The sequence below is a fragment of the Tyto alba genome, unplaced genomic scaffold (genome assembly GCF_018691265.1).
Source record: "Tyto alba isolate M040663 unplaced genomic scaffold, T.alba_DEE_v4.0 Super-Scaffold_6, whole genome shotgun sequence".
Classification (NCBI taxonomy): Eukaryota; Metazoa; Chordata; class Aves; order Strigiformes; family Tytonidae; genus Tyto; species Tyto alba.
Window position 1 is genome coordinate 45,951,245 of NW_024881327.1, and position 24,532 is coordinate 45,975,776.

At 40.0% G+C, this 24,532-nt stretch overlaps 1 protein-coding gene across 2 annotated transcripts in view; it reads right to left on the minus strand.

The window, feature by feature from the left end:
• Positions 1–23,598, minus strand: part of FAM193A (family with sequence similarity 193 member A) — a 78,810-nt gene extending 55,212 nt beyond the window's left edge. For both annotated transcript variants that reach the window (XM_042808255.1, XM_042808254.1), the window contains exon 1: positions 23,087–23,598. In XM_042808255.1, coding sequence (XP_042664189.1) covers positions 23,087–23,353 — 267 coding nt within the window. In that variant the 5' untranslated portion in view covers positions 23,354–23,598. The remainder of the gene's footprint in view (positions 1–23,086) is intronic.
• Positions 23,599–24,532: the final 934 nt, after the last annotated feature.

Here is a 24,532-nt window from a genome sequence, read left to right on the forward strand (position 1 = left end):
CTCATTATTGATATACAATCAATATTATGATACTTCAATAATTTTAGTGAGATTTCTATTGCATTTTTGATCTTTTTAATGTAATAACATTGACTTCCAGCGTTTTCTTTATTAAGTAAAACCATACTACTAAAGAATTTGACTAACCTGCAAGACAGGTTCTCTGAAGGCTTCCCTTCTTCAACAAATCATATTACTGAAACTTATGTTTACTTAATCCAAGTGATAACACAGTATTTCCATAGCTTAGTAAAAACTATTCCTAAAATAAAGTGTTGATGTTAAACAAGCCGACAAGTTGAGGGTGGGGAGGCTTAATCTAGAAAGCTCAACCTACCTTGCTCATAGATAACAAAGCAAATACACTACGAATGACTCAAAACCCTAACAAAATTATTCCTCTCCCCACACCCCCAAGAACCCAAACCTCATTTGCTTCTTTTCCAGCTGTGAAATTCCTTTGGACCTCTGATACCAAGGCAAAACTATTTCAAAGCAAATGTTTTCACCAGTTAAAGCCTTTATCATTATAGATATTCAATCTAGGGTGAGGAATTATAAAAAGTGTAAATAGAAGGTATATACTGGACTTGTCCAAAAAGACCAATACTTTGTGGTTTAGCAAGAGTTAAGAGTAAGGTTAGGGCTGGGTGGGGAGGCTGTGCCCGACTCACCCATTTTGGTAGATACCCTAAAACAGAACCAAGATGACAAGTCCCTACTACCTCCTGCTAAAACTCAAGTCTAAGTTCCTTGGCCAATAAAACCTTGTGCCAAAGAATTTTTATAAGATGTAACTATTTACAGCCTCATCACAGGGGTGGGGGGAGGAGGGGTTAAGTCACCTGTACACAGCCCTGTTTTTCAACATAAGGCATAATAGTAGTAGTTGGAAAAAGTGAAAAGTATTTTTTTTCCCCCCTCATGGTTAGGAAAAGTGCTGGTCATGTACTGTTAGCATCTGCCAGATCAAATATATAGATAACTTCAAAAAGTATACATAATCAAGGTTTTGTTTTGTTTTCAGGATGACCAGACACATACACAAGCCTTAAAAATAGATCAGTGAGGAAGGAAATCAGACAGCACTAAACAATGCAGAATAGGAAGAAAACCAGTCTTCCTTCTAGTTCTCGAAGAATTCAGGTCCTCTGAAAATAGGTAAAAGCAATGCTTCTGGTGGATTTACACAGAACTGGTTATTTACCTGCTGCATCTTTTTTTCCTTTGGGTCCTCAGAGCCAAGATATAACAATTCTATTCTAGCACAGTAATCAGAATAGACTAAAGTCTAAACAGCTACTTAAATTCACAAACCCATCAAACACTGACTGACAAAAAGCTATACTTGGAAATACAGCCATCTGAAATGAAGTGAGCTACATTGCTCATAGAGGCAAATAAAAGTGTCTGAAAGTATCCTGGGAAAGTTTTTTTTCGGTACTACCTCAAAAAGACAACTTTGAAGTAGTACTTTCAAAAGAACGCAGATATTGTTATTCTGTAATGAGTTTAAGGGAGCAATGTCTATATTCTGTGCCCTTCTTCCCACACATTCTTCAGTAGCGCACACAATTTTTCTCTCAGCTGAATCAATCTAAAATACATCCTTCATGAAATGAGCACCTGTTAGGAAATAAGGAGTTCACAGGTTATAGTGCCACAATATGAAAATGTTAGCACACACACAAAAAGCTATGATCTCTACAGGAACTAGGAAGCATTCATAAATGAAAATTAAGAAGATGAAACTCTTATCTGTATCTCATTATAAGACAGAACGTTCTACAATTGATTAACTTTTTAAATGGGAGCTAAAGCAAGGTTACACTCAAAACAAAACAGATGAAAAACCTCTTCTTTATTAAACAATGACAAATTACTTCCTTGGACATCAATTTGAATGATACAGAGTTAAACTATTAATTCCATGAAACTTACAGATGGGTATACTCATTCTGGCCTCAAGCACTGCAATAAAATCCTTCCCCCCACCTTTAAAAAAAAAAAAGTCTGATGTGACAATTAATCACTATAAAATACTACCCTAAGAAAAAAAAAAAATAAAAACAAACCTACACAGTTGCTTTGTAGAATTAAGCATCCAGACCCTACCAGAAGTCCTGCTGTGCTGCGTAAACACTCTCTGTTGAATGCCACCAATAAAACCCAACCTACATAAGCTGTACCTAAGAAAAATATCTAAGCACTGCCTAGCACATGATCTCATGAAATCTGTATTAACAAAGGCTAAAGACCTTCCTGAATTAATTCCTGTTTGGCTGCTTTTTCCAGAAGATATGATCTAGCATAATCCCTATTTAAAGCCTGCAAGTAGCAAATTATCTAAACCAGAATTCTCCTGGACTCAGAATCAATTAGCAAATTTCTACATATTTGTTTGCTCTCCATCATCAGTTTTCTTCTGTTATGTATTCAGATGCTTTTATCTGATGAGCCATTTACTCCTTGCCTTCTGTGAAGCTGAGAAGAATTAGAAAGCAGGCCCTTGGAACTCAGGAACACAAATAGCATGATCCTTCCTACCAGGTAGCCATGAGTATTCAGGAGGAAGTCCCTGCCAGATACAAAATAACACCCTACTCCTCCATTTGATACCATTGTGATAGACTCAAGGACCAGGCTAGTCTTTTTTTATACACAAAATATTGTGCAGCTAGGCACAGCCCACCAGCACAGCCACCCCCAAGGTCAATCTATCTAGGCAAGTCACATGAAATTTGGCAGCACTTATTTGAATACTGTTTGTTTATAACATATGAACAAATACACATTTTCCTCAATCAGCTAAGAGCTCTTATTATCCCTTTCCAAGTCACTGTATCCTCAAGAATATCCTTTTACCAATAAAATCACATATTATCTTCCAAGCCGACACAAAAAGGTTAACAGCTTTACCACAATTCCCTGCAACCCACTAGCAATACACCCATTTACAATTAAGAACTGAAGGTTTTCTAGGACAAAAAGGTGGAAGATCCACATCATCTGGGAACAAAAATACCCCTATGCATTCAAAAACGAACATGCTGAAGTCACCTCTACTTTTTCAAAAGCAGTAAACACTAGATGCAGTTCCACCCCAACCCTGAAGATAAATACTCCCCAGTTGTCCCCATGGCTCTGCATATGTTCATTCTCAAGGAAGATGTACGCTTCCAAGCAACGGTTATTAATGCCATAGTGAACCTGCACTGACTGAAGTCTCTGGTGGTTAATGGTTAATTGCCTTCCAGCAGAGAAAGATCGATACAGTAGAAAGCAACAGATCCCCAATGCCATGAAAAGTGCCTCTGCTTGCAAGTCCCATCTTGTCATTTTATCTTCCTTTGAACCTAAAACCATCTGTCTCATCTTACAAAAAACTGGAAGTATCAGAATCACAGTTTATACCATGCTTAAATCTATAAACACATACTAGAAAAATATATATCATCTACCATACTGAAATTCACACTGTATTTCAATAAATTAAAGATACTGCCCCAGGGCAGGGAGGAGGGGGAAGGAGAAAGATGTAGAAGCCTAAATCTGCACTTTTATCCTACTATCAAACTTCACTTTCTAAACTACAACCATCACATTTTGTACAAATGGGCAGCCTCAGCTAATGAGCCATTTCCTTGTAGCATCATGGAGGAAAAATTCACTTCCAGAATAAAACAAAACATTAATTTTGGTCATTAAAAAATAATAATAATAAAAACTCCTATATTTAAGCTTAAGGGAGGAAGTTAAAATGGGATTTAGCATAGAAATATTACAGCTTAGTGTACTAAAACAATGACACATCAGCAAAGAAATCAGGAAGACAGGAAGAATCAAATCCCAACATTTTGAAGTACAAAATGAAATACACATCAGAAAGCTATAAACCCTGACATACGCTTGTGCTCATCTTTTTTGTAACTATATTTTCATTCTTCTCAAAGAAAAATGTTTTTAAACAGAACAAAACCCAACAAACTAGAATAAGTATGAGGCTCTTGGCTCTTAAATTGTGTGTAACCAAGAAACTACACATGCCTACACTTGTGCAACCAATTTGGCTAAATAAGACCATTTATTCCGATTAAAGCCAGCAGCAATTAATATCCTTATCTTCTTTGTATTTTGCATTGCATTGATCTGAGGTACTGCATGTAAATTGGAAAATATGTTATTAGAAATTGGTTATTTTTTAAGCACTGCCACTGTGCACATGCGTATTTAATGATTTCTACTGATAATTCTGTAACTTCTTGCCTTTCATGTTATTCAAATAATTATCCATACTTTACATTTCCAACTGACAGAATTTTTTAGCTCCCAGCTCCAAATCAAGAAATTTCACATTTTAAGGGAACATTAAAAAAAAAAAAAGTCAGAGACACTAACAAATGTCTCATGCTGTATTTGCAACCAAACATCCTTGCTGAGATTAATTCTCTGTTGAGATTTGGAAGAGAATGGGGAGAAGGATTTGGTTGTACCAATGGCTTATGCTTGTCCCCGAGACTGTGAAAAGGAAACATGATTCCAAGATGCATCACACCATGTTCAAGAGACACTGGAATGTATTAGTGCTGCTTCACAGCCCTCTGGAGGAGACCTCATTTGGTCAACCACCTTCAAGAAACAACTAACTGGAATAGACACTCTGCCAGCCAAACAGGGTCATCAGCAAGAGGCCTGATGTGTTTAGCTTAGCAAAGCAATGAAGTCCTCTCTGTGAATGCACTGGGGGGTGGGCAAAAGACAATAATTAAACTGGGGACAGGGAAAGCAGAGTAAAATGTCCTGGAATACATTCAAACTGAAGTAAAAGACACAGCATGAAGGATGTGAAGCAGCACTGAAGATAGGGACCTGTTTCAAATGAAGTTGAATCAGTTAATGAAAACGCATTTTATGGTATTTCTACAGACAGAACCAAAAAACCTGCCCAGATCCCTTCACATTTTTATCACCATTCACATGAAAAAGCTCTGCAGTAGCCCAAATATGTTCGCAACTCAATTGTAACAAATGACCTGCTTTTGTCTTCTGGGTGTTTTTTTTTAAATCCTATTTGTGGAAAGGTAGATGAAGGGGATTTTGCTTAGAATAGTTTTTATAAGGCTCTTATATATATTTTAACACTACAATTGAAATAAAAAAGCAGAAAAAATAGTATTTTAAGTTTTGTGTAAAGGTATGGGCAATTTGCAAGATAAAGCAAACTCTGAAACCAAACTAAAATAAAATTCAGTATTAAGCCATAAGGGGAGAAGGAGGAAATTACATCCTACTTGTTGAAGTACAGTAATTAATTTTATTTAAGGAGTTTTCTGTGCAGCATTAAATGCTATTCCCTAGTTGACAAGTGAAGTGGCAGCAGGTATACAAAACAACAGATCTAATTTTAGCATGGACAAGCTTAGACTTGGGTCTGTAAATACCCAGATGTGCAGACACCAAGAACCCAGGCTCTCCAGGAGCAAAAGGGAAGGAAGGAGATTGTGTTTTAATTACACACATCACAAATTCTTTAGGAGCACATATCCCACATGCAACGCTTGCCTTCTTCGTAGCCAAATACGACACAGCAGAACAGATACAATTCACCTCCTACCAGGATTCTGCCCTTCCTGCATCAGAAAAATGTTCAATGTCTTTCCAGAAATTATGAAGCCACATGTGATAAAAAAAAATACCAAAAGCTAGTAATGAGGATGATTCAGGTATTTTTTCTCCCCAGTATAACATCCAAAAGTGTTCTGAGCAGCTAGCTAAAACGCCCCAAAATTCTCTCAACTAGCCCTGACAGGTAGTAACCATGCATATACATTTTTTTCTTAGTAGAGGGTTGTTGGAGATTTAATCTGGTGTTTATACTCAACCCTGAACAGAAATATGTAAAATTAATAGGATTATGCAAAACAACAACAAAAAATGCACCAGCACTTTTCCTATGAACAGTGAGAAGCATTCACCCAAAGGCAAATTTAAGATGCATAAGAACATTTAGGAATTAATTACTTGACTATGTAGCTTCAATGACACAACTGTAGATGCTCTACTCAGGAATTATGTCACAAAAAAATTACCTCACTTGATAGCTGCTAAAGGGTTAAACATACTCCTGACAGCAAAATCTCCTAGGATATTAAGTAAAGCCATGCATGGGAGAGAGCATTTTCAGAAGGATCCACCAAATATAATTTCTAAAACTAGCTATGTTTTTCCCATAACAGAGACATGGTATTGTCAGGCAAACTGCATACACTGTACTTGGACATGACACAGATGATACAAGGCAAAGAAATAGTTCTCCAGTTCTAAGCCCCTTCAATCCTGACAAAATCAGCATCAATAAGAAGCAGAGTCCTAGTTTAATAGCTAGACTTAAGAGCAATCAGCAAAATTACAGAAGACGCAGCAAGTAAGCTTTAACATCAGAACTGCATTCAAAAGTTATGTTTCTAACAAAGCACTACAAAGTTAATAAAACCACTAGTTCAGCTAATATCCACAACAGATTACCTCAGTCTTTGCACTTCATTATTTCCACACTGCCCAGCTCTAGAGGTCTACTGTACATGCATACATTACATCATGCACTAAATTTCTTGTAGCCACATGAAAGACAACTGAATATATACTGAAACATATGTTCAGAATATATAATAAATAAATAATATATAAATAAATAATAAACAGAATACTGTAACACAACACATGGTATGCTTCAACTACCAACTACCAGAATGAGAATGACCAGAAACATACTGAATTACCTGCAGAATTATGTTGAAGTCCTTTGACTCAAGCATCTGATATACTGTTGCAACTTAAGAAGTGGAGATCTGAGTCCAGGGGATTCTATTCAGCTACCCCTCACCAAAAGGCAGAGGTGCTAATAGCAGGAAGCCAACCATGATCCCAACATAGATAACTGGAACAAAAAAGTAAAGTGGCATCTCCAAAACTCTCATCTCAAATGCTCCCTGACCCAAAGATGTAAGGACTATACCCAGACAGCAAGCCAAACCTAAGTCCTGAACTGGATTTGTAGGAACAGTTGCTTGTATTTCCTATATTGAGGAAGATCATAAGGAAAACATTCAGTGCAGTAAATTCTTCATTACAGACTGTCTTAGAAAGTGGTTTTGAGGATTTGGGTGTGGCTTTTGGTTTTGGGGAGTGGGATGTTAAGGAGAAGCAGGGGACAGCTGAATTGAGACATCATGATTGTGATGTGATGTCTTTAACGCCATCTATGAAGACAGACAAAGACAAAGGCAGTTAAACAGCTGTATCAGAGAAAAAGCCACAGGGAACAAGGTGTCTGCTGGACCTTCCCAGGGTTGTATACCATTCCAGTTCTTCTCTGCCTCCTTCAGACCCGAGAAAATAGAAGTGGTTGTTGGGAGCAACTCTTAAGAGGAGCAGAAATCACATCTATCAGGTCTAACCAACATGTAGATGTGAGACACCTTCAAGGTGTTGCAGAAAGCTGTTCAATGTTCATTCATCACCACAACTACTGTTCATGGCTCCTTATCCACATGGGTACCAGTTATACTGATAACAGCAACCAAGAATGAATACGAAGCTCCCAATCAGCCCTCCATATCCTAACACTGTCAGGAACAAACTTGTCCTGCTGACAACTCCACGAGTTTGAAAATGCTATCAGAGGACAGCTTTGGCTTCTCTGATCACGTGATGAGGTTCCACATGCTGGTAGGTGAGAACATAAAAGATTTCAAGGAATTAACACACAAAAGTAGCTCTTCCCACTTGTTAACTTGAGTGAAGAATATTTTACATGAGGATCATGAGCAAAACATCAAGAGTGCAAAAATGATATACCAGGGCAACCTGAACAGAGCCTAAAAGTAAGAACAAGTTATTATTCACACAAGTTATTATTCACACAAAATTCATCAGAAACAAGAAACCAAACCATCAGTCTTAGAGACATGCATAGTAATGTATGAAGCATAAGGAGCTATAATTCTTTAAATGTGATCAAGATTATGATCTACTCCATAGGAGTCCGTCCATACCCAGCTGAATTACTAACAGAAAAAAGATACAGTCAGTTCATAGAAAAAAAAACACAACCAAAACCAAACCACTAAAACAAAGCAAAGAAATCCAAATGCTCAGAAGTGTTATGTCCTATATCTAAAGGATGTAAGCACCAAAAATTCAGAGAGGTATCTTGCAAATCTACAAATAATACAAGGAGAAAAGCACGAGTGCAAGCTTACTACAGACCATCAAAAATGGTAGACATACAGATGATAGCTTTTCTGAGCAGGTAGATGAGTGAACAATGGCATAGGACTTCTTGTTTCAAGGAGATACTGAGAACCTAGGCACCTACTTGGAACAGAACATAGCAGAACTCCAGCAAGAGTTCGAGGAACTTACTTTTTTAAAACATAGAAAGCAACCAGAGACTCTTCCTTTAGCTGTAGTCACCAAGAAAGAAGTGGTTGACAGTAAACAATGAAAGAGTTTTATTGGAAGTGAACCGTCAAGTCAGTGGTTACTGAAGAGAGAAAGGAAGGAAAAACAGCAAGACACAGACTTAACATCACTAAATAAGAACTCACAGAAGGCAAGTCTAAGGCAAGGAAGAGCTAATGCTCAAATGACACAATAGATACAAACAAATTCAAGAAAACTAAGCACAGCAAGAGAACAGAAAACCAAGAAGAATAATGACTCAGAAAAAGCACACAAAACAGGAATAACAAGCATGACAATGGCAAGAGAATACAGGGGACAAATCAAAAAGGCTAAAGGCACAAAATGAAATAATTCTCACAAAAGAGCTTGAGGCTACTAAGAAGTCATTCTAACAGTACACTACTAATAAGAGAGTTTGTCCATTACTGGATGAAGAGAGAAAACAGATTAATGAAGAACAAGAACAGGTCCTCACTAAATAGATGAACTACAAGCAGGTGACTAGCACAATTAGCACAAATAAGTGGGTAAAAATGCCCACTCAGAGACAGCCTATTTACTGGAAAAAGATATACTTACATTTTTTTTCCAAGTCAGCTAGAGCTGATAAAATTCAACCAAGTTGCTCAGGAAATCCTCTGAGCCATCTCGAAATCAATAAACCTATCTTTGAAAACTCATGGAGGATGCCTGAGATATGAGAAGCTTAGAAAAAGGTGAACTATAGAAACCCTTTCTTTAAAGCAAATAAACAACCTTACCCCTCAAAAAAAAAAAAAAAACACCACCAAAAAAAACAACTACAAACCAAAAAACCCCAAAAACTGAGGAAGAGAAAATGGATGATGAAGAGCAGAAACATCTGAGGAATAATATTAGCTCGTCTTCAGCTCCCACGAAAGTTAGTCAAATATATTCAAACAAGTCATTTTAAGCACTTAGATGATACGGAGAGGAGGAACAACCACCTTGGTTTTGTCAAAAACAAGCCATGCCTGAGCTACAGAGGGGAGAAAGAATAAATGTCATGATTTACTTGATTAATGTTTGTGACACTTAATTACCGAGACTCTCGTAGCCAAACTGAAGAGCAAGATCTTGATAGAACTACTGTGAATTTCCAAACAGGCATAGGTGACTATATGCAAAAGAAGGAGTCAACAAGGTCAGACTGTTGGAAAAAAGCTAATGCTACCTTGGGATGTATAGCTTATGTGACACATGACATAATCCTTCCACCTGATACTGCTCCAGTAAGTCTCAGAGGGACAACTGCAACTCATTCTGAACACAGGTCTTCAAGCCAGACAGGAACAGCTGGAGAAAAGCCACAAGAGAACAACTACCAGACACAGACAATATTACCTGCCAGGAAAGGCTGAAAGAACTAGGGACACCAAACTTACAGATCCGAATACTGAGGGAAAGAAGAGTCAGTTCTCTGTATCCACAACAAACAGAACAAGCAATAAAATGTTTGCATTGCATCAAGGGAGATTTCTATGCAACATAAAATTAACAGCAAAGTATTTCAGGACAAAGATAAGCTGCTTGGTAAGGTTGTGGAGTCTCCATGAACAAGGTAATTTTAAGAACAGGTTAGACAAACAAGTGACAAGTGTATAATCGGTGCTGTCTCCACTGGCCAGAAGACAGATAAATGAGTGAGATAAAACAAGGATGGAATGAAACTTGAAGTCAAAATTTTATAGCACTGATAAAATATTCTGGAATATTATATTACGATGTGGTATCAAACTTAGGGAGACAGTTATAAAAAGTGCAGAAAAACCAAAGAACTACTTGAGAGCCAGTGCACAGGCTTAGAATAATTGAGAATCTAATGAGTTTTGATTAAGACAAAGGAAGTTGAGGGGTAATTCTGTTACAGTAACAAGCATCTTCATAAAACACCAGGTTCTAATGAGCTCTTTATCAAGAAAAATCCCCAAACCCACACCCAAAAACTACAGTTTATTCAGCCAGGATACCTTTGTAACAGAATTAAAGACAGGTGTTTCAGTAAAATAGCAAGGCATTTTTGCACAGAGTAAGCAGCTATTCTAGACTAGCAGTAAGTCTCACTACTTGGCTAGCATGAGATTTAAAAGATAAAGCAAGCATAGTTAAATTAGCATTGTTATGAGCAGTACTTTAAAAGACGGTTGCTTGGATTTATGTCTGCTTCTTAGAGTGTGATTACAAAAAAAAAAAAACACACAACCACAAACAACAATCCGAAAACCAACAAAAAAAAAAACACCAAAAAAACCCAAACATACAAAAAATCCCCAAACAACAACAAAAACTATAAAGAAAATTAATTGTATTTTTCAGACAAGTCATCCACCTTTTAATATGTATCAAGGTAGATAATTACCCATACTGTTGTCATTTAATATTTTAAAGGAAGAGTAAGAGCTCTGCAATCAGTTGAGTGTACCTACGACAATTCACAAAGGGGAAAAAAGAGCCCAAGCTCAACTTCCCTGGTAGCTACCCAGCTCCTGGTACACTGCTGTGCTCAGACTGCCTGCCAGTTACCGAAATGCATGCTTTCCCTCATGAATGTACAACAAGTGTGATTAGGAAGACATTAAAAAAGACAGACTAATTAGAAGGATAAATATACACAGTAGCAGTGGGACACACAGCCATCCTTTATACCTTTCTCACCACTATTTTCTGGTGTTACAGCAGAGTTGTAAGCCTATCCAATGTAATCTCCTTTCAGGTAGGCCAACTTCATCAGGATGTCTGACCACAAATAGGGCTGGCTTTCCAGAAAGAGGAGCTACAGTCATCCTCCTTTTATAATCTTATAGTCTTCACTATAAGGGAGGTCTAATGCTAGCTAGGATCCTATCTAGGCTTTAACAGAAAACAAACATGGACTCTCCCATAGGCTTTTGCAGCTTATCTGTCAAATTGTCAGAAATACCTTATTGACTGAGAGGACAAGCCAATCTCACTAACAGGTAACATCATTAGGTACAACCCACTGACTTCAGAGTTTGTTTCAGAAGTGGCTTCACATTTAGACAAATACTCATTTCTGTGTCCTCAGTCAAAAGCCACAAAGGCAAGCACATATTCAGACTTCTATCTGAAAGCTCTATTTGCATTTAAGGAATAGATTTCCACAGGTCATTACTAGTAATGTTTTAACGAGTTCCTGGGGACCAGAACAATCCCCAAACCATACACAATCACTAGGTTTTTCACCTGATTTAAAGTTAAAACATAGGCCCAGAGTGACTTTAAATACTGACAAAAGAATACTCTCATTCTTATTATGAAGATATGATACAGCCACCAAGTTTAAAAAACATGCAACAGTAATCTCAATAATACTCCAAGTATGCATGATTAAATTTCATGATTTCCCCATAATTCTGAAAAACAGTAAGCTAGGTCACCAATGACAGCACTTCCAAAAACATTAAATAATAATTAATATTTAACTTAGCTACTATGCAGTGTTCCTCAGTACAAAGTTCCTCCTTCTACTACGTAAGGTTTCAAATTTACAGCTAGTGGAGGATATTGTACAAGTACAGTAGCCTGTTCTCAGGACAGAAAAAAATCATAATTTTTTCCCATTGAAAGCATACGAATCTTTTTTTAAAGCAATGTATATCTGAGAATTACTGAAGTTTAATTTTGTTCACTTTTATTCCTGCCCTTCAGTCTCGTAGCCAGTTATGACACTAACAAAAAAAAAAAACACAAACAAAAAAACACCACCACAAAAAAAAAAAAGCTTCAGGCTGCTGCTGCAAGCTGTCTGAAATCTCAGCAGACACCAGTACAATTCCCTGCAGACTCCCTGAAAAGAAGCCGAGAATGACAGTATAGTGGAGACGAATCTTGGGAGTAGCCAGGAGAAAGAAGTAAAGATAAAATAAGATGATCACACAGATAAAACTGCAAAGTTCCTTCTGACAGTAAAAGAGTGTTCTTTTACTGAGTGACAGAATAAAACCCTAATTCATCTGAAGCCTATTCCAGCGCAGATTTGGGTTTCAACTACACAGTATCTAGAGCCACACAGATAAGTTATGGCCATTAATACAGAGCGGTGGAAAACTTCTAGTAAACCACTGCTAAACCACTACCTTGCCATCTGTTATAGCAGCAGCTTATTGAAGATAAGCAGCCTGGAAGCATTATGGCAATTAAGAAATCTTTTGGTCATTAACTCCACACCAATTAAACACTAAAGGCTTGCACAACTGTACTGTGGCTCAGAACTGCTTTTTTTTTTTAAGGCAAACTCTTCTGCTCCCAATGACTGGTTGCACTACAAGACCCAGTGTGGCAAAGAACCCTTAAACATTTACTCAGGCACTTCTTTGTCCATCAACAGCCCTAAAACATATGTACATTTTCTAAACCAAAAAAATGTACATGCACAAAGTGTTTACTTCATGCCTGCACTTACATAGCAACATCATTAATCCACATTCAAAAATGTCATGTCTTAAAAAGCTTGGATACATGCACACACACGTATAAACATGCACACACACATTCTCACTCACACATCTGTCCACGAAAGTGTCTCTGGGCTTGCATCAACATTAGTGTTATCCAAGTTCAGAGCCTCACATCCATCTCTGTGTAATACTCCCTACAACGAGTTTGAAATAGTCAACTATTGGGTTGAATATGGTTATAGAATTTAAAAGAGGTTCAGTAACTTCTTGTAATATTCACAAGCTAACCAAAGTCTGCCTATGAAAACACATTAACTAAAGGTATTTTTAAATCACAGTTAGTTTGTTGCATCTAGACCCATGGAAAAAGCCATTATTAGAAAACAGCTAAACTACAGTGCAGTGGTAGCACCACCTTCCTAGCTTTGGATGAGTTCTGATCTGAGAGCTAAAGCTACTATTTCTGCACACAGGGAAAAAAACACCAAAACCAAAACACAGAAAACAAGCTTTGGCTTTCAAAAAAAAAAAAAAAATCATCTTAGGTTAAAAGCAAAATCACTTTAGTCCAGAAATACAGAAGAAATCCAAAAGTTTGCAGCACTTACAGTCAGCACACTGACTCCAACCACACCAACATACAGCTGTTTGCACTAGTTCCCTCTCTTTGAAAAAAGCCTCAGAGAGAAGAAGCTTGTGGCAGAGTGCATTCAAGTCCGGCACCCCTGCCTAATGCCACTTCTTTTATTTGGAAGGAGCTGTCATTGATGCAGTCTGACAGCACAGAGCTTAAAGCAGAACAAGAGTCAAGGTAGAGTCTTACAGCATTTTGCAGACCACGAGTATACCTTACATTTAATACAGTTTCCAACAAATTTCAGCACTACACACAATGAGATATACCCTAATAAACACACACATGGATTTTAAAGAGTCATGGCTTGCATTAATAGACTTCTTCCAGGAGTAGGATTCAACTGACAGCCTTCTTTTCTTTCCCTCACTTTACAATGCTGATAGAATTAAGTTTATTTTTGGATGTTACTAATGACAGACACTCAAAACCTATAAAGGACATGACCAAAACTTATTAGTCAAGTTAAAAAAAAAGTTACATAATGTCATGCTCAGTTAATATGTTCAAGAGTCTTCCTCTCATTAACTGACTTGCCCATTTCAAAAGCCTGAGCATATTTCATGTAACATCAATAATGTTTTCTCTTTTACATCTTTCTCTCCTCATACACATTAACTCATCTCCTGTATCATCCACGAGCCTTTTCAGTCTTATTCTATCCTTCCAAAGACCTCACCCTCATTCACTAACCAGACTTCTCTTAACTTACCAGATCTGTAATTGCCACCTGTTTCTTCTGACAGATGGGAAGAATAAAAGCAGACCAAAAAGACTAGCCCTTGAGAAACAGTATTTTGCTAAATACAAAGTAATTCCAGGTACTATTTCAGGGTCTTGCTCAAATGTCAGTCTAATTGGTAAACATCCAGGTTTACATCTCCCAAATAGTTGGTGGTGGTACAGAAAGAACATCTGATGGACATGGCTGAACACTAACTTCGAGTTATTATGCAGCAGCTCTGGCAGAAGCTAGGCAGCCATGCTAGCACACAGCTGTGCTAGGCCCACCTGAGAGGCAGATTACTATCAGGAATCCAGATCATCTATTAGCTTAGATGACCAATTTTAGATGAAAGCTGGCTCAGGAGATAGATGGACCTAACACAACATACCATACGCATTTTCCCTCCTCAACAGCTGCCTGAGTGTTATAACTAAATGAGATTCCCACTACCATAAACTTCTTTCAGCTTCTGGTGCTGTAGAAGAACATGCCTGCTACTCTACCTTTTACTCTCCAATACCCTATCTGGGGAATAATTTCAGTAGTTGCTTCTGCTACGCTTGCAGATTTCCTAAAGGTGGTGAGACCTTAAGAGGGGGAGAAGACCACACCAAAACACCTCTCAATTATTTCACTGTTGTCCACAGAAGGCTACATACTAAAAGCTTACATTCCTAATTCAGAAAACTACAGGTAGTTATGGGTCCGTGGAGTCCTAAACATTTTTACAGAACTACTGGATTTAGTTACTACAGCTAACATATCAGCCATATAATATTTAATAATCAATCACTCGAGTTTTATATGCTAGTGATGCATGTATTTATATACAACTTTTAGAAAGCCTACCTCTTCAGCATATTCACAGATCTGGGACATAAACCAGCCTCTGCCCAGTTCTCTACACTGTTTGGTTTTGCTTTAACTTTTAAGCAGAGAAGCTGTTATTTCCAAAAAGAGCAACAACTGATTTACGGATCAAAATGAGCAAAGCTGACATTGCAATGCAAACCATGACTAAACTAACACTTCTGATAGCGTAGGCATAACTAATATCTAGAAGAATAAAAATGGGCATCTGAAAATTTAGATCTAGAGGAGCGAAGTCCCCTGGGCTGCCAGCCGGACATTTCTATCCACCCTGCTACCTTTCCCTGGAGAAGACAAGGAACAGCTATTTAGAGCAGCAAACACTGCCCCAACAGCTGATCACATCCTCCATCTGTTCGCAGCTCAACACAGACCACTGAACTGCTGCCAAAGCAGTTAAAAAAATAAAAAAATCCAGCAGCTTTTTCTAAGAGCAACTGCCATCCATGCACACTCCTAGAAATTAGTCCTCGCTGCCTCTTGCAGCGCAGAGCTCCTGGCCCCTCCTGCACCACCAGCAATTCACCTCCCACAACCATGTTCTAAGACAAGTAGAGGATGAGACCATAAGAGAAGTCCTAAAGCCCAGATGCCATGGCTGACAAGTCTGCTCTAGATCAAGGCAGTCCAAGCTCTGGACTTCAACATAATGATTTTCATAACTCCGTAAAAAATTATTTACCCAGAAGACTGTAGTCTCGTGTTTTTGAAGTTCCTTCAGAAGCACACACTTGTCAAAACTACTACAAACCAGTTCAACGGATCAGTGTGTTAAAAGAGGAGTATTGTAAATATCTACTGTGCTTGAGGACTTAACTTTTTGACATTCCACCATAAGGAACAGTACAGAGGTATTTGCAACCTATTCTGTTATATTTCTCTAGGCCTATGACTACGCATAGCAGTATTTCATGGAAGTACCCAGAGCTTTTCTTCCGAGAAATGCACAGTGGAGACACTCTTCTGTTTCCTCCCTTTAAACGAGCAAGCTAGTCTTTCAGTTTTAAGAAATGATCCAGGGGGGTCACTCAACCCTTCTGAGCTCCAACTGTTTTTGGTTTGGTTTGCTTTGCTTTGTTTTGGTTTTTTTTTTGGTTGGTTGGTTTTTTGTTGGGTTTTTTTTGTTTGGTTTGGTTTTTTAAGAAAAGAAGCCATAACTGAATATACAAGTAGAGGCTAAGCATGGCCTCCTACAGAGATTTTTTTATATTATCCAACTCTGAGCACCCAGACCATACCAAGGTCCCTCAAGATTTCCTTTAATAAAGAGTGGAGAGAGACAGCCACCCTACAGAGTGATGCAGAACAGGAGTGCCTGCCTGCCTCCCTCTCAGATGCCCGAGTGTGTTCTATCATTACTAGGAATTTGAGATGGAGAGAACATTTGTGGCTTGTGTTCTTAAATCATCAACTTTTGTTACATGGTTAAAGTTCACACTCCAAGAAAGTTTTTCTCCAGCACTATCACCAGTCCAACATGAACAACTTTGGTTCAACAGTCTCAAATAGGCTTACAGGCAACCCCATTAGCTTTTCTGCCAAAATCCACTTCATAAAATACTGTGCTCAGACTAACCTCTGCACCACTAAAGCAGCTGTACTGTCTATATTCAAAAATACATATATAGAAAAGATACAAAAAAAAAAATACATACTTCAGGAAAAATACTATGTTGCTCAGACTTATCTTTAATACTACTTCTGGTGTGTTTCCTCACACAGCTAGGAGGTGAAGGTCAATAATGTCACAGGCTGCCTTGAATTCTTACAATATAAAATTAAGTAATTCTCATGTCAAAAAAAATAAAGGCATATTTATTTTATTGCATTCTCAGACAAGCCTCAATTTGGGCAGTTCCCATAACAACATTAAGAACGGTATCATAAAAGTCGTTTCCCAGATGAAGTCTTTATTTGCAGCACAAGAATTTTGGAAGTTTTAGATTAAGATATTAGCAAATAAAGAGAACTGAACTGCAGCACTCTTCTATCCATTTAACTCAAATTTCTTCTTCTGTTTAATTATCCTAGGAAAATTTCACATATGGAATACTCTCTCTCAAAAGAGAGCATCCCAAAGCTACCTCAGTCTCTATTAAAAAAGTTACCACAAGAAAGGAAAACGTAGGAACTGTTTTCATTACCTTAATAAAAGAGGATATATGACCTCCTTTCCCACCAGTGAAGGAGCACTGACAAATACTAAATCTTCTTTGATTACGCAGATCCATATATACCTGGAACACTGCCTAGCACATCCATGAAGCCCTCTACATCCTAAACAAAGCAAGTTTATTTCCCAGTTATTTCTTCTAATAACTTCTCCACAACACATCTTCAGCAGACATGTATTTGTTAAGAACCATCCTCACTACACATACATCAGGGACTAAACATCAGTCTTGTAGGCACCAAACACCACCAAATTGAATTTCCACATGCACTCAGCTCTCCTTGCCAGGCAAGGAGAAACGAGTAAGCTTGGATCCCTTCCTTACACAGACCATAAAGGAGAAAGGATCTGCGGGCTCCCCTCAAGATGAGATACCACTACAAAAGGATAAATGCAACAACCAAGGAAAGAATGTGGTATTAGATACCTAAATGAAGCTTCAGGTACTCTTTAGGATCAAAAAAATTGCAGGACAAGAACTGGACAAGAACCCTGAACATTCCCATCAATATGTACCTATTTCAGAACTAACTTTCAGTAATAATCTAGTTCCAAATTAAAACAATGAGGTTTCATTTTCACATTCAGGAAACAAAAGTTTGGAGGGGAAGGGAGTCATTATGTTTTTTAGAATAAAAGATTTCCCTCTCTCAATCTCTCTCAACCATTTTGCAAACAATACAGCAAGGAACAAAAAAAAAAAAAAATCCTTTGCCTTCACAAGCAGAATCAAATGTCTCATAACAAACCCATAAGAGGATATTTAGCTAGTACAGATTAGACACTGCTGAACCAGATGCCATTTTTTTAAACACACTTTCCATATGTTTCATTTAACAATTCACAACAGATTATTCTCATTATCAATTGACCATGATATAGCAGGTGCAGGAGGTGGGGGAGAACTGGAGCACTCAGGGATTGGATATACATCAAGGTCATGAGTACACACAGGCACACACTTCTCAGGAGCAGTATTACAAGATCTGACGAACCACCAATATGTGTGCCTGCGGTCTCAGATCTATTAGCTGAAAAATGCCTTAACTGATCATAGGAAGAATCTAAAAAAGAGCTATTAATGTGAAGGCTCTGCAACTATTAAGCTTGTTTTAAAGTTTTAAATGTTCTAGTTAGATTAATTTAAGTCACAATAGATTCTCTTTCTAAATTAGCAAGTTAACTCAACCATACCACCTAAACCCAGTCCTAATAGTTTTAACCCATTCTGTTACATCTCCTTTTATTAAAAAAAAAAAAAAAAAAAAAAAAAAAAAAAGCAGAGCATAAGCTCTTCAGGGGCAGGGACTGCATGACTGTTAAAAAAAAAAAAAAAAAACCAAACAAACAAAAAAAAAAAACCAACAAACAACAACAGAAAATCTGCATTTAGCCAGAGGAACAAAAGTGCTATCAGACTGACAAAAAGACTTATTTTTCACTGAGTGTTATGAGTGTTTAGAAGTACTCTGCTCCTCAGGCTGAGGAGCAGAGGTTACAATACTACTGTATTTATTGAAATTTATGTAGTTTACCTGATCCTTGAAAAAAAAAAATGGCGAAAATAAGTTTGCTTTTGCAGAGGAGGCGGCCCTACATGAAAGTACTAAAGTTAGCTATTTGCTGAACTTCTGAGTTCCTGACAAAGCTCCTCTTTTGTATACTATTTATTTTGAATGTTTGAATCACGGAGGGGGAAGAGAGAAAAGGGAAAAATCTCAAATAACAATTCAAACACAGATATCAGTAAAATGCAAAGAACTATAAATCTGCTGAAAAAAATGGTCTAAAAGTTGGCAATGTATGGCCTGCTATGTATCAAATCTCCATTTAAAAAGCTGTACCTCATAGCAAAGGAATAGTTTAGTGAAATATATTATGAAAATTCTAAAATGGACAGCTCTCAAATGTAAGAAGATTTAATACATTATCACACTTGACAGACAAATAATACTTTGAAAAATGCAACTGAGAGCATTGTGAAATGGCTATTAAATTATTCCCCTTAATAATACAAGGTCAGGCCTGTAACAAAAACTATGACTGTAGCTGATCAGCCACTGACATACAACTCTTCACTCCAAAGTACATGAACGTAAGAAACAGCCACTTCTACTACATTACATCTATCTATGAGTTATGCAGTGGTTGAAAAAGATAATCAAATGCATCTCTATCCATCAGTAATCCAACTGTCAGTCAAAAATGTGTAGTATCAAATTATAAAGTCCTGTTTTTAATGCAGTGATGTATTGCATTAAACAAACAAACCAACCAAACAACAGAAAGTAAGATCTAATTCTTTAAATAAATACATTAAACTTCAAAATGTTTGTTTTATTTTCTAGTTACAAATTATTGTTATTTGTGGGATACTTGACTCTTTGTAACATTGCTGTAAATAGTTCTGTAAGGAGAAAACGTAGCTCCTAGGGAAGTCCTGCAGCAGCACCACACAACTAAATGACTTTGTTTCCAATTCCAGTTAGAGTTGACACAGTTACAGATTTCCAAAACTGAGATACTGCCTTGCACTGAAACACTGCCAAAGCACCCTTAATTTCACTATCTTTCTAAAACATCTGATAGTTCTAGAGAGGATAAATTCGGATGCTATAAAGCATGTGCATGGAGCAACATAGCTTCCAGGAAGACTCCATGAGAAGTTGCCCACTTCTATCTCTGAACAAGACTTAGCATGTACCCTAATGTAGAATTTAGCCTACAGTCTTAAAAAACTCCTTCAGATAAGGTGTATAAAAACCTCAATTAAAATATAGTTGAAAGCTCTAACAGGCTTAGCTAGAACTTCAATGCTGGCACATGTGCTTTTAGTTTCAGCTATAAATATGGACATTTTAAAACTGCTCAACCTGTTTTATAATACACGTTGAAAGTATACCTCGTTCTGAACAATTATTGACACACAAGGATGTGGAGCACACACAGGATCATTCCTTATACATCTTGCTTCACTCTATTTTAGACAAGTTTTGTAAGAAGCATCTAATAGAACATTAGTAGAAGGATGTGCCCAACCACATCCAGAATGGATGCCCTAAAACCAGGGAAGTGCTGAAAGCTGGAAACAGAAAGCATGCTAACGAGTAAAAGTCATTATGCTGGGTTTTTTTTAAAATCTTATGTATTTTCAGAGGTCAAATATTCAAGTTTGTCCAGCAGAGAACTGGCTGATGATTTCTCTTACACAGAATTTTATAAAGTGTCTGAGTGGGTAAGATGAAAGTAAAGCAACTCTGGTTACTACTTTACAGCTATTAGTGTGTTGCTTACCCTGCATCCAGCCAAAACAAATATTGCACCTAATTTAGAAGTGATCAGTCATGTAAAATACACAGTTTTCTTTCTCAACTTCATCCAGAAACAACATATGCTAGCCTTTCACTCAATGAAGGAAGTCTTGTTTTGACCATGTACCCTTAACTAGCAAATTATTAACCATTAAGGAGATCACATATTCATCTAAGTAATAGTCATGTGATGATGCTTTAAGATTTCATCTTTGAAACAACATTATCAGGTAACTGCTAAGTATTATCAACTTTCATATGTCACCACTGTTGGAAAGGTATTGAAAATGTCAAGAAAAAGGTCATTGAAACCAGTATGGAGGAAGTCACACCAACTTTAAGGGAGTATTATAGAGTAAGCATTTACCTTTCAGAAACTGAGCACAGGGAATTATCTATCCTCAAAAATCTAATTCTAATATGCTTACTGTTTGATTAAATAAGGTCTGTGTTGCAGGTTTATTACTGTTTGATTAAATAAGGTTTGTGTTGCAGGTTTATTCTAGCTTAACTAACTGATCTATTTAACTGACTTCTTAATTCCCCATCTGTCCATCAGTCTTCAGCATCACTTGCATCACGCTGTTAAGTGAAATGGAAACATTTGACAAATTGCACAGACATCTAAGACTACAAGCAAAAAAGATCAATTAAAACAAAGTTACAAATGCATTCAAAATAGCATGTTGAGCATCCTTCTAAGGGCATGAATAATATATCAGTACATGTAATATACAGAACTATTTTCCCAGAATTTTAGTGCCAAAATACTGTAATTAATTCTGAAGATATGACTTATACTTTCCAAGTGAAGACTCCTAAAAACTGAGAAATTTTATTAGGAAGTACCTAGTTTGAAAGAAAGAAGAAACATGAAGTAGGAAGACTAGCAGTGATGTTGCCCTTGTAAGATGAATTTCAGAATTCACTCAGTGTGATTAGGTTAGAATCAAAGTCCTAGACTACACATGACCACAAGATACAAACAGATCAAAATATCAGGGACAGCGGAGCCTTCGCTATTTGAATCACATTAATGACCCATTCTGCATATCACTCCACTGCTTGTTTTATTTCCCTTGGCACTATCATGTTTATTCCAACAATACATAGGAACCCATGCTTGGAAGATCTTGCAATCCAAAACATAAAACAAAACAAGATGCAATTTCCTGCTAGAGGTTTAACTAGAACAGAGTTCTGTGATGACTTGCAAAGTTACAAATAAAAACTTTCACACCTCTTCACCATCATGCATGTCACTCTTCTGGATACCTAAATCATGTAAGGGCTACTGTCCCAAAAGGAAATCATGCCTGAAGTAAGTGACAGATTAGAACAGACATACAGGAATGGTTAATCTAAAGTACTGTGGATTTTGGGTAACCAAGTATGAGAGTATAGAAAGACAAGTTTTAAAGGGGGAGGGGAAGTTAATCTACAATCATCAAATTGCTTGCTGACCTAGCAAAATAGATGGGCACAAAATTACATGTAGAACAAAAAAACAAACCAAAACATGTATTACATCACGGTATTTCAGACATCCTACATCACAAAAGCCATTTTTTCTATTTCCCCCTCACGTGTACAACAAGTTTATGAAAGTGAGGGAGGAAACAGAGCAGGCTATATGACATACACATGGAAGTCTGAAGATGCTGTCAGCAGGAAATGCTTCTGTAAATATGATACCTAAATGCAAGCTTTGTTTAGATTTAAAAAAATGGGGTAACCTTTGTAAGAAAAAGAAATGTAAACTTATTTACTCTTTTGTCACTTGAGCCAGTAGGATACCTTTCTAAAGGCCTAGTCCTTGAGCAATTTTTCTTTAAAAAAAAAAAAAAAAGACGACGAATTAAACCACACAATCTTCTCCAAACAAATTTCACCATATTATGAAATAATGTAACAGATCTAAATTATTCAGAGGCAGCAGAGTGCAAACCACAGCCAAAGCTACAATGAACCTTCTACGCTTAACGAAGTTGTCTATTGCAAAAAAGGGCTCCAATATTAATGAGGGGAAAAAAAAAAAATACACAAAGGTATTTTGGTTTTTCAAGGCCTGTCTGCCTATTTCTTACAGCCTCCCCATTAAAGCGGGACCCGAGTCCGAAGACCCCCAAGAAGGAGGGCCCTGGCGCTGGCTCTTGCCGGGATTTCAGGAGAAACCCCCGGCCGGCACGGCCCCTGGCAGCCAGCGCTGCCCTTCCCCCACAATGGGTGGGGAGCCGAGGCCAGTGCCCAGCCCCACCGCCCCGCCACGCCGGGCAGCGCCGCGGCCCCCCGCCGCTGCGAGGGGCCCAGCGCTCGTTTCCCCCGCCCCGCTGGGGCGCCGGGGCCCCACACCCGCCGAAAAGGGCAGGAGAGGGCGGATGGCGCGGCGGCCGCCCGCCCGGGTGGGTGTGTGCCGGGCCCGCCGCGGCAGGATGTCCCGTCCCCGTCCCCCCCGCCTCCCCTCACCTCGCCGTGTCCCGCCGCGGCCCCGCCGCCGCCCAGGGCTCCGTTGCCGGCGGCCGGCGCTGTCAGCAGGCCGCCCACCGCGCTGGGAGAGGCGGCGGCCGCCTGGGTCGCAGCCCGCAGCGGGGCCGCTCCCGCCGCCGCCCCGGCCTTGCCCAGGCCGCCGGCGCCGCCGCCGCCGCTGGGTCCCGGCCCGCCGGTGCTGCTGAGGCCGCCGCCCCGCTTGTTCTTCCGGCGCTTGGCTCCGCGCTTGGCGTCGGCCGGACTCATCGCGCCTGACACCCGGGCGAGGGAGGAGGGAGCAGGGGGGAGGGGGGAGGAGGAGAAGAAGGAGGAGGAGGAGGAGGAGGAGGAGGGGAAGGAGAGCGGGGCCGCCGCCAGCGCCCGGGCGCGGAGGGGACGGGCAGGGCCGGGGCACGGGCCACCCCGGGCGCCGAGGAGCGGAGCGCACCGACTGTCACGGCAACGGGGACTCCCTCGGCCCCGGCGCCGCTGACCAGAGTTACCGTCCAATATGGCGGACACAAGGGGAAAGTGATCCCCCCCTTTACGTCGGGGGGCTCCCCCTCGCGCTGACGGGAACCCGCCCCGCGGGGCGCGCTGGGATGCGGAGTTTCCGCGCCGCGCCACAGCCGGCCGCTGAGGGGGGCGGCGGACTACCGCTCCCGGCGTGCACCGCGAGGTCCGCCCGGGCGCGGCCGGTGAGCTCACCCGCCCCCGCGGTGTACGCCGGGTGTTGTAGTTCCCGCCGCCGCCGTTAGCCCCGCCGGCCGACGTCGCCACCCCGGCCGAGGGACTACAACACCGCCCAGGAGCCGGCGAGCACCACGTGACGTGAGACCCCCCCCCCACACACACACACACCCCCCACCCCCCCGCGGCTTAAAGGGACCGCAGCGCCCGGCCGCTCCCTCAGGGGGCTGGGGCATCGGTGCCGGGTTTCGTCGGGGCGGCGGGTGGTCTTAGACCCGCAGCCCACCTGCCGCTCGGAGAGACCCCCGGCAATTCGGGGCGGGGCCGCTTTGGCACCGCGTGTTACTCGGCGGGATGGGCTTCGCCCTCAGCATCCCCTCCCCTCCCCCCCACACACACACTGCCTTCCCCAAATTCCGGGCTGCAAATGGAGTTTACACCCCTCGGGCTGGGGGCTGAGGGCCCTGCTCTGCCCCGCAGCGCCCCGACGCCAGCATCCCTCAGCCGCGGGGCTCCTGGTGCCTGAGGTGCCACCCCCCCTCGGTTAGGCCGGAGGCTCTCCCGGAGCCCGCCTGCCACCGACCGGGCTGCTTCTCCGGCCACCACCGCCTGCGAGCGGGTTATAAACCGCTGCCGCCGTCGCCATCGTCTCCCCGTGGTGTTCTCCGCAACGCACAGTCACACAAACGGGCCCGGGAAAGATGCAATGCTGTGCTGCTGGCTTTGACGTGACCGGGCGGCCTGATGTAAAAGTAA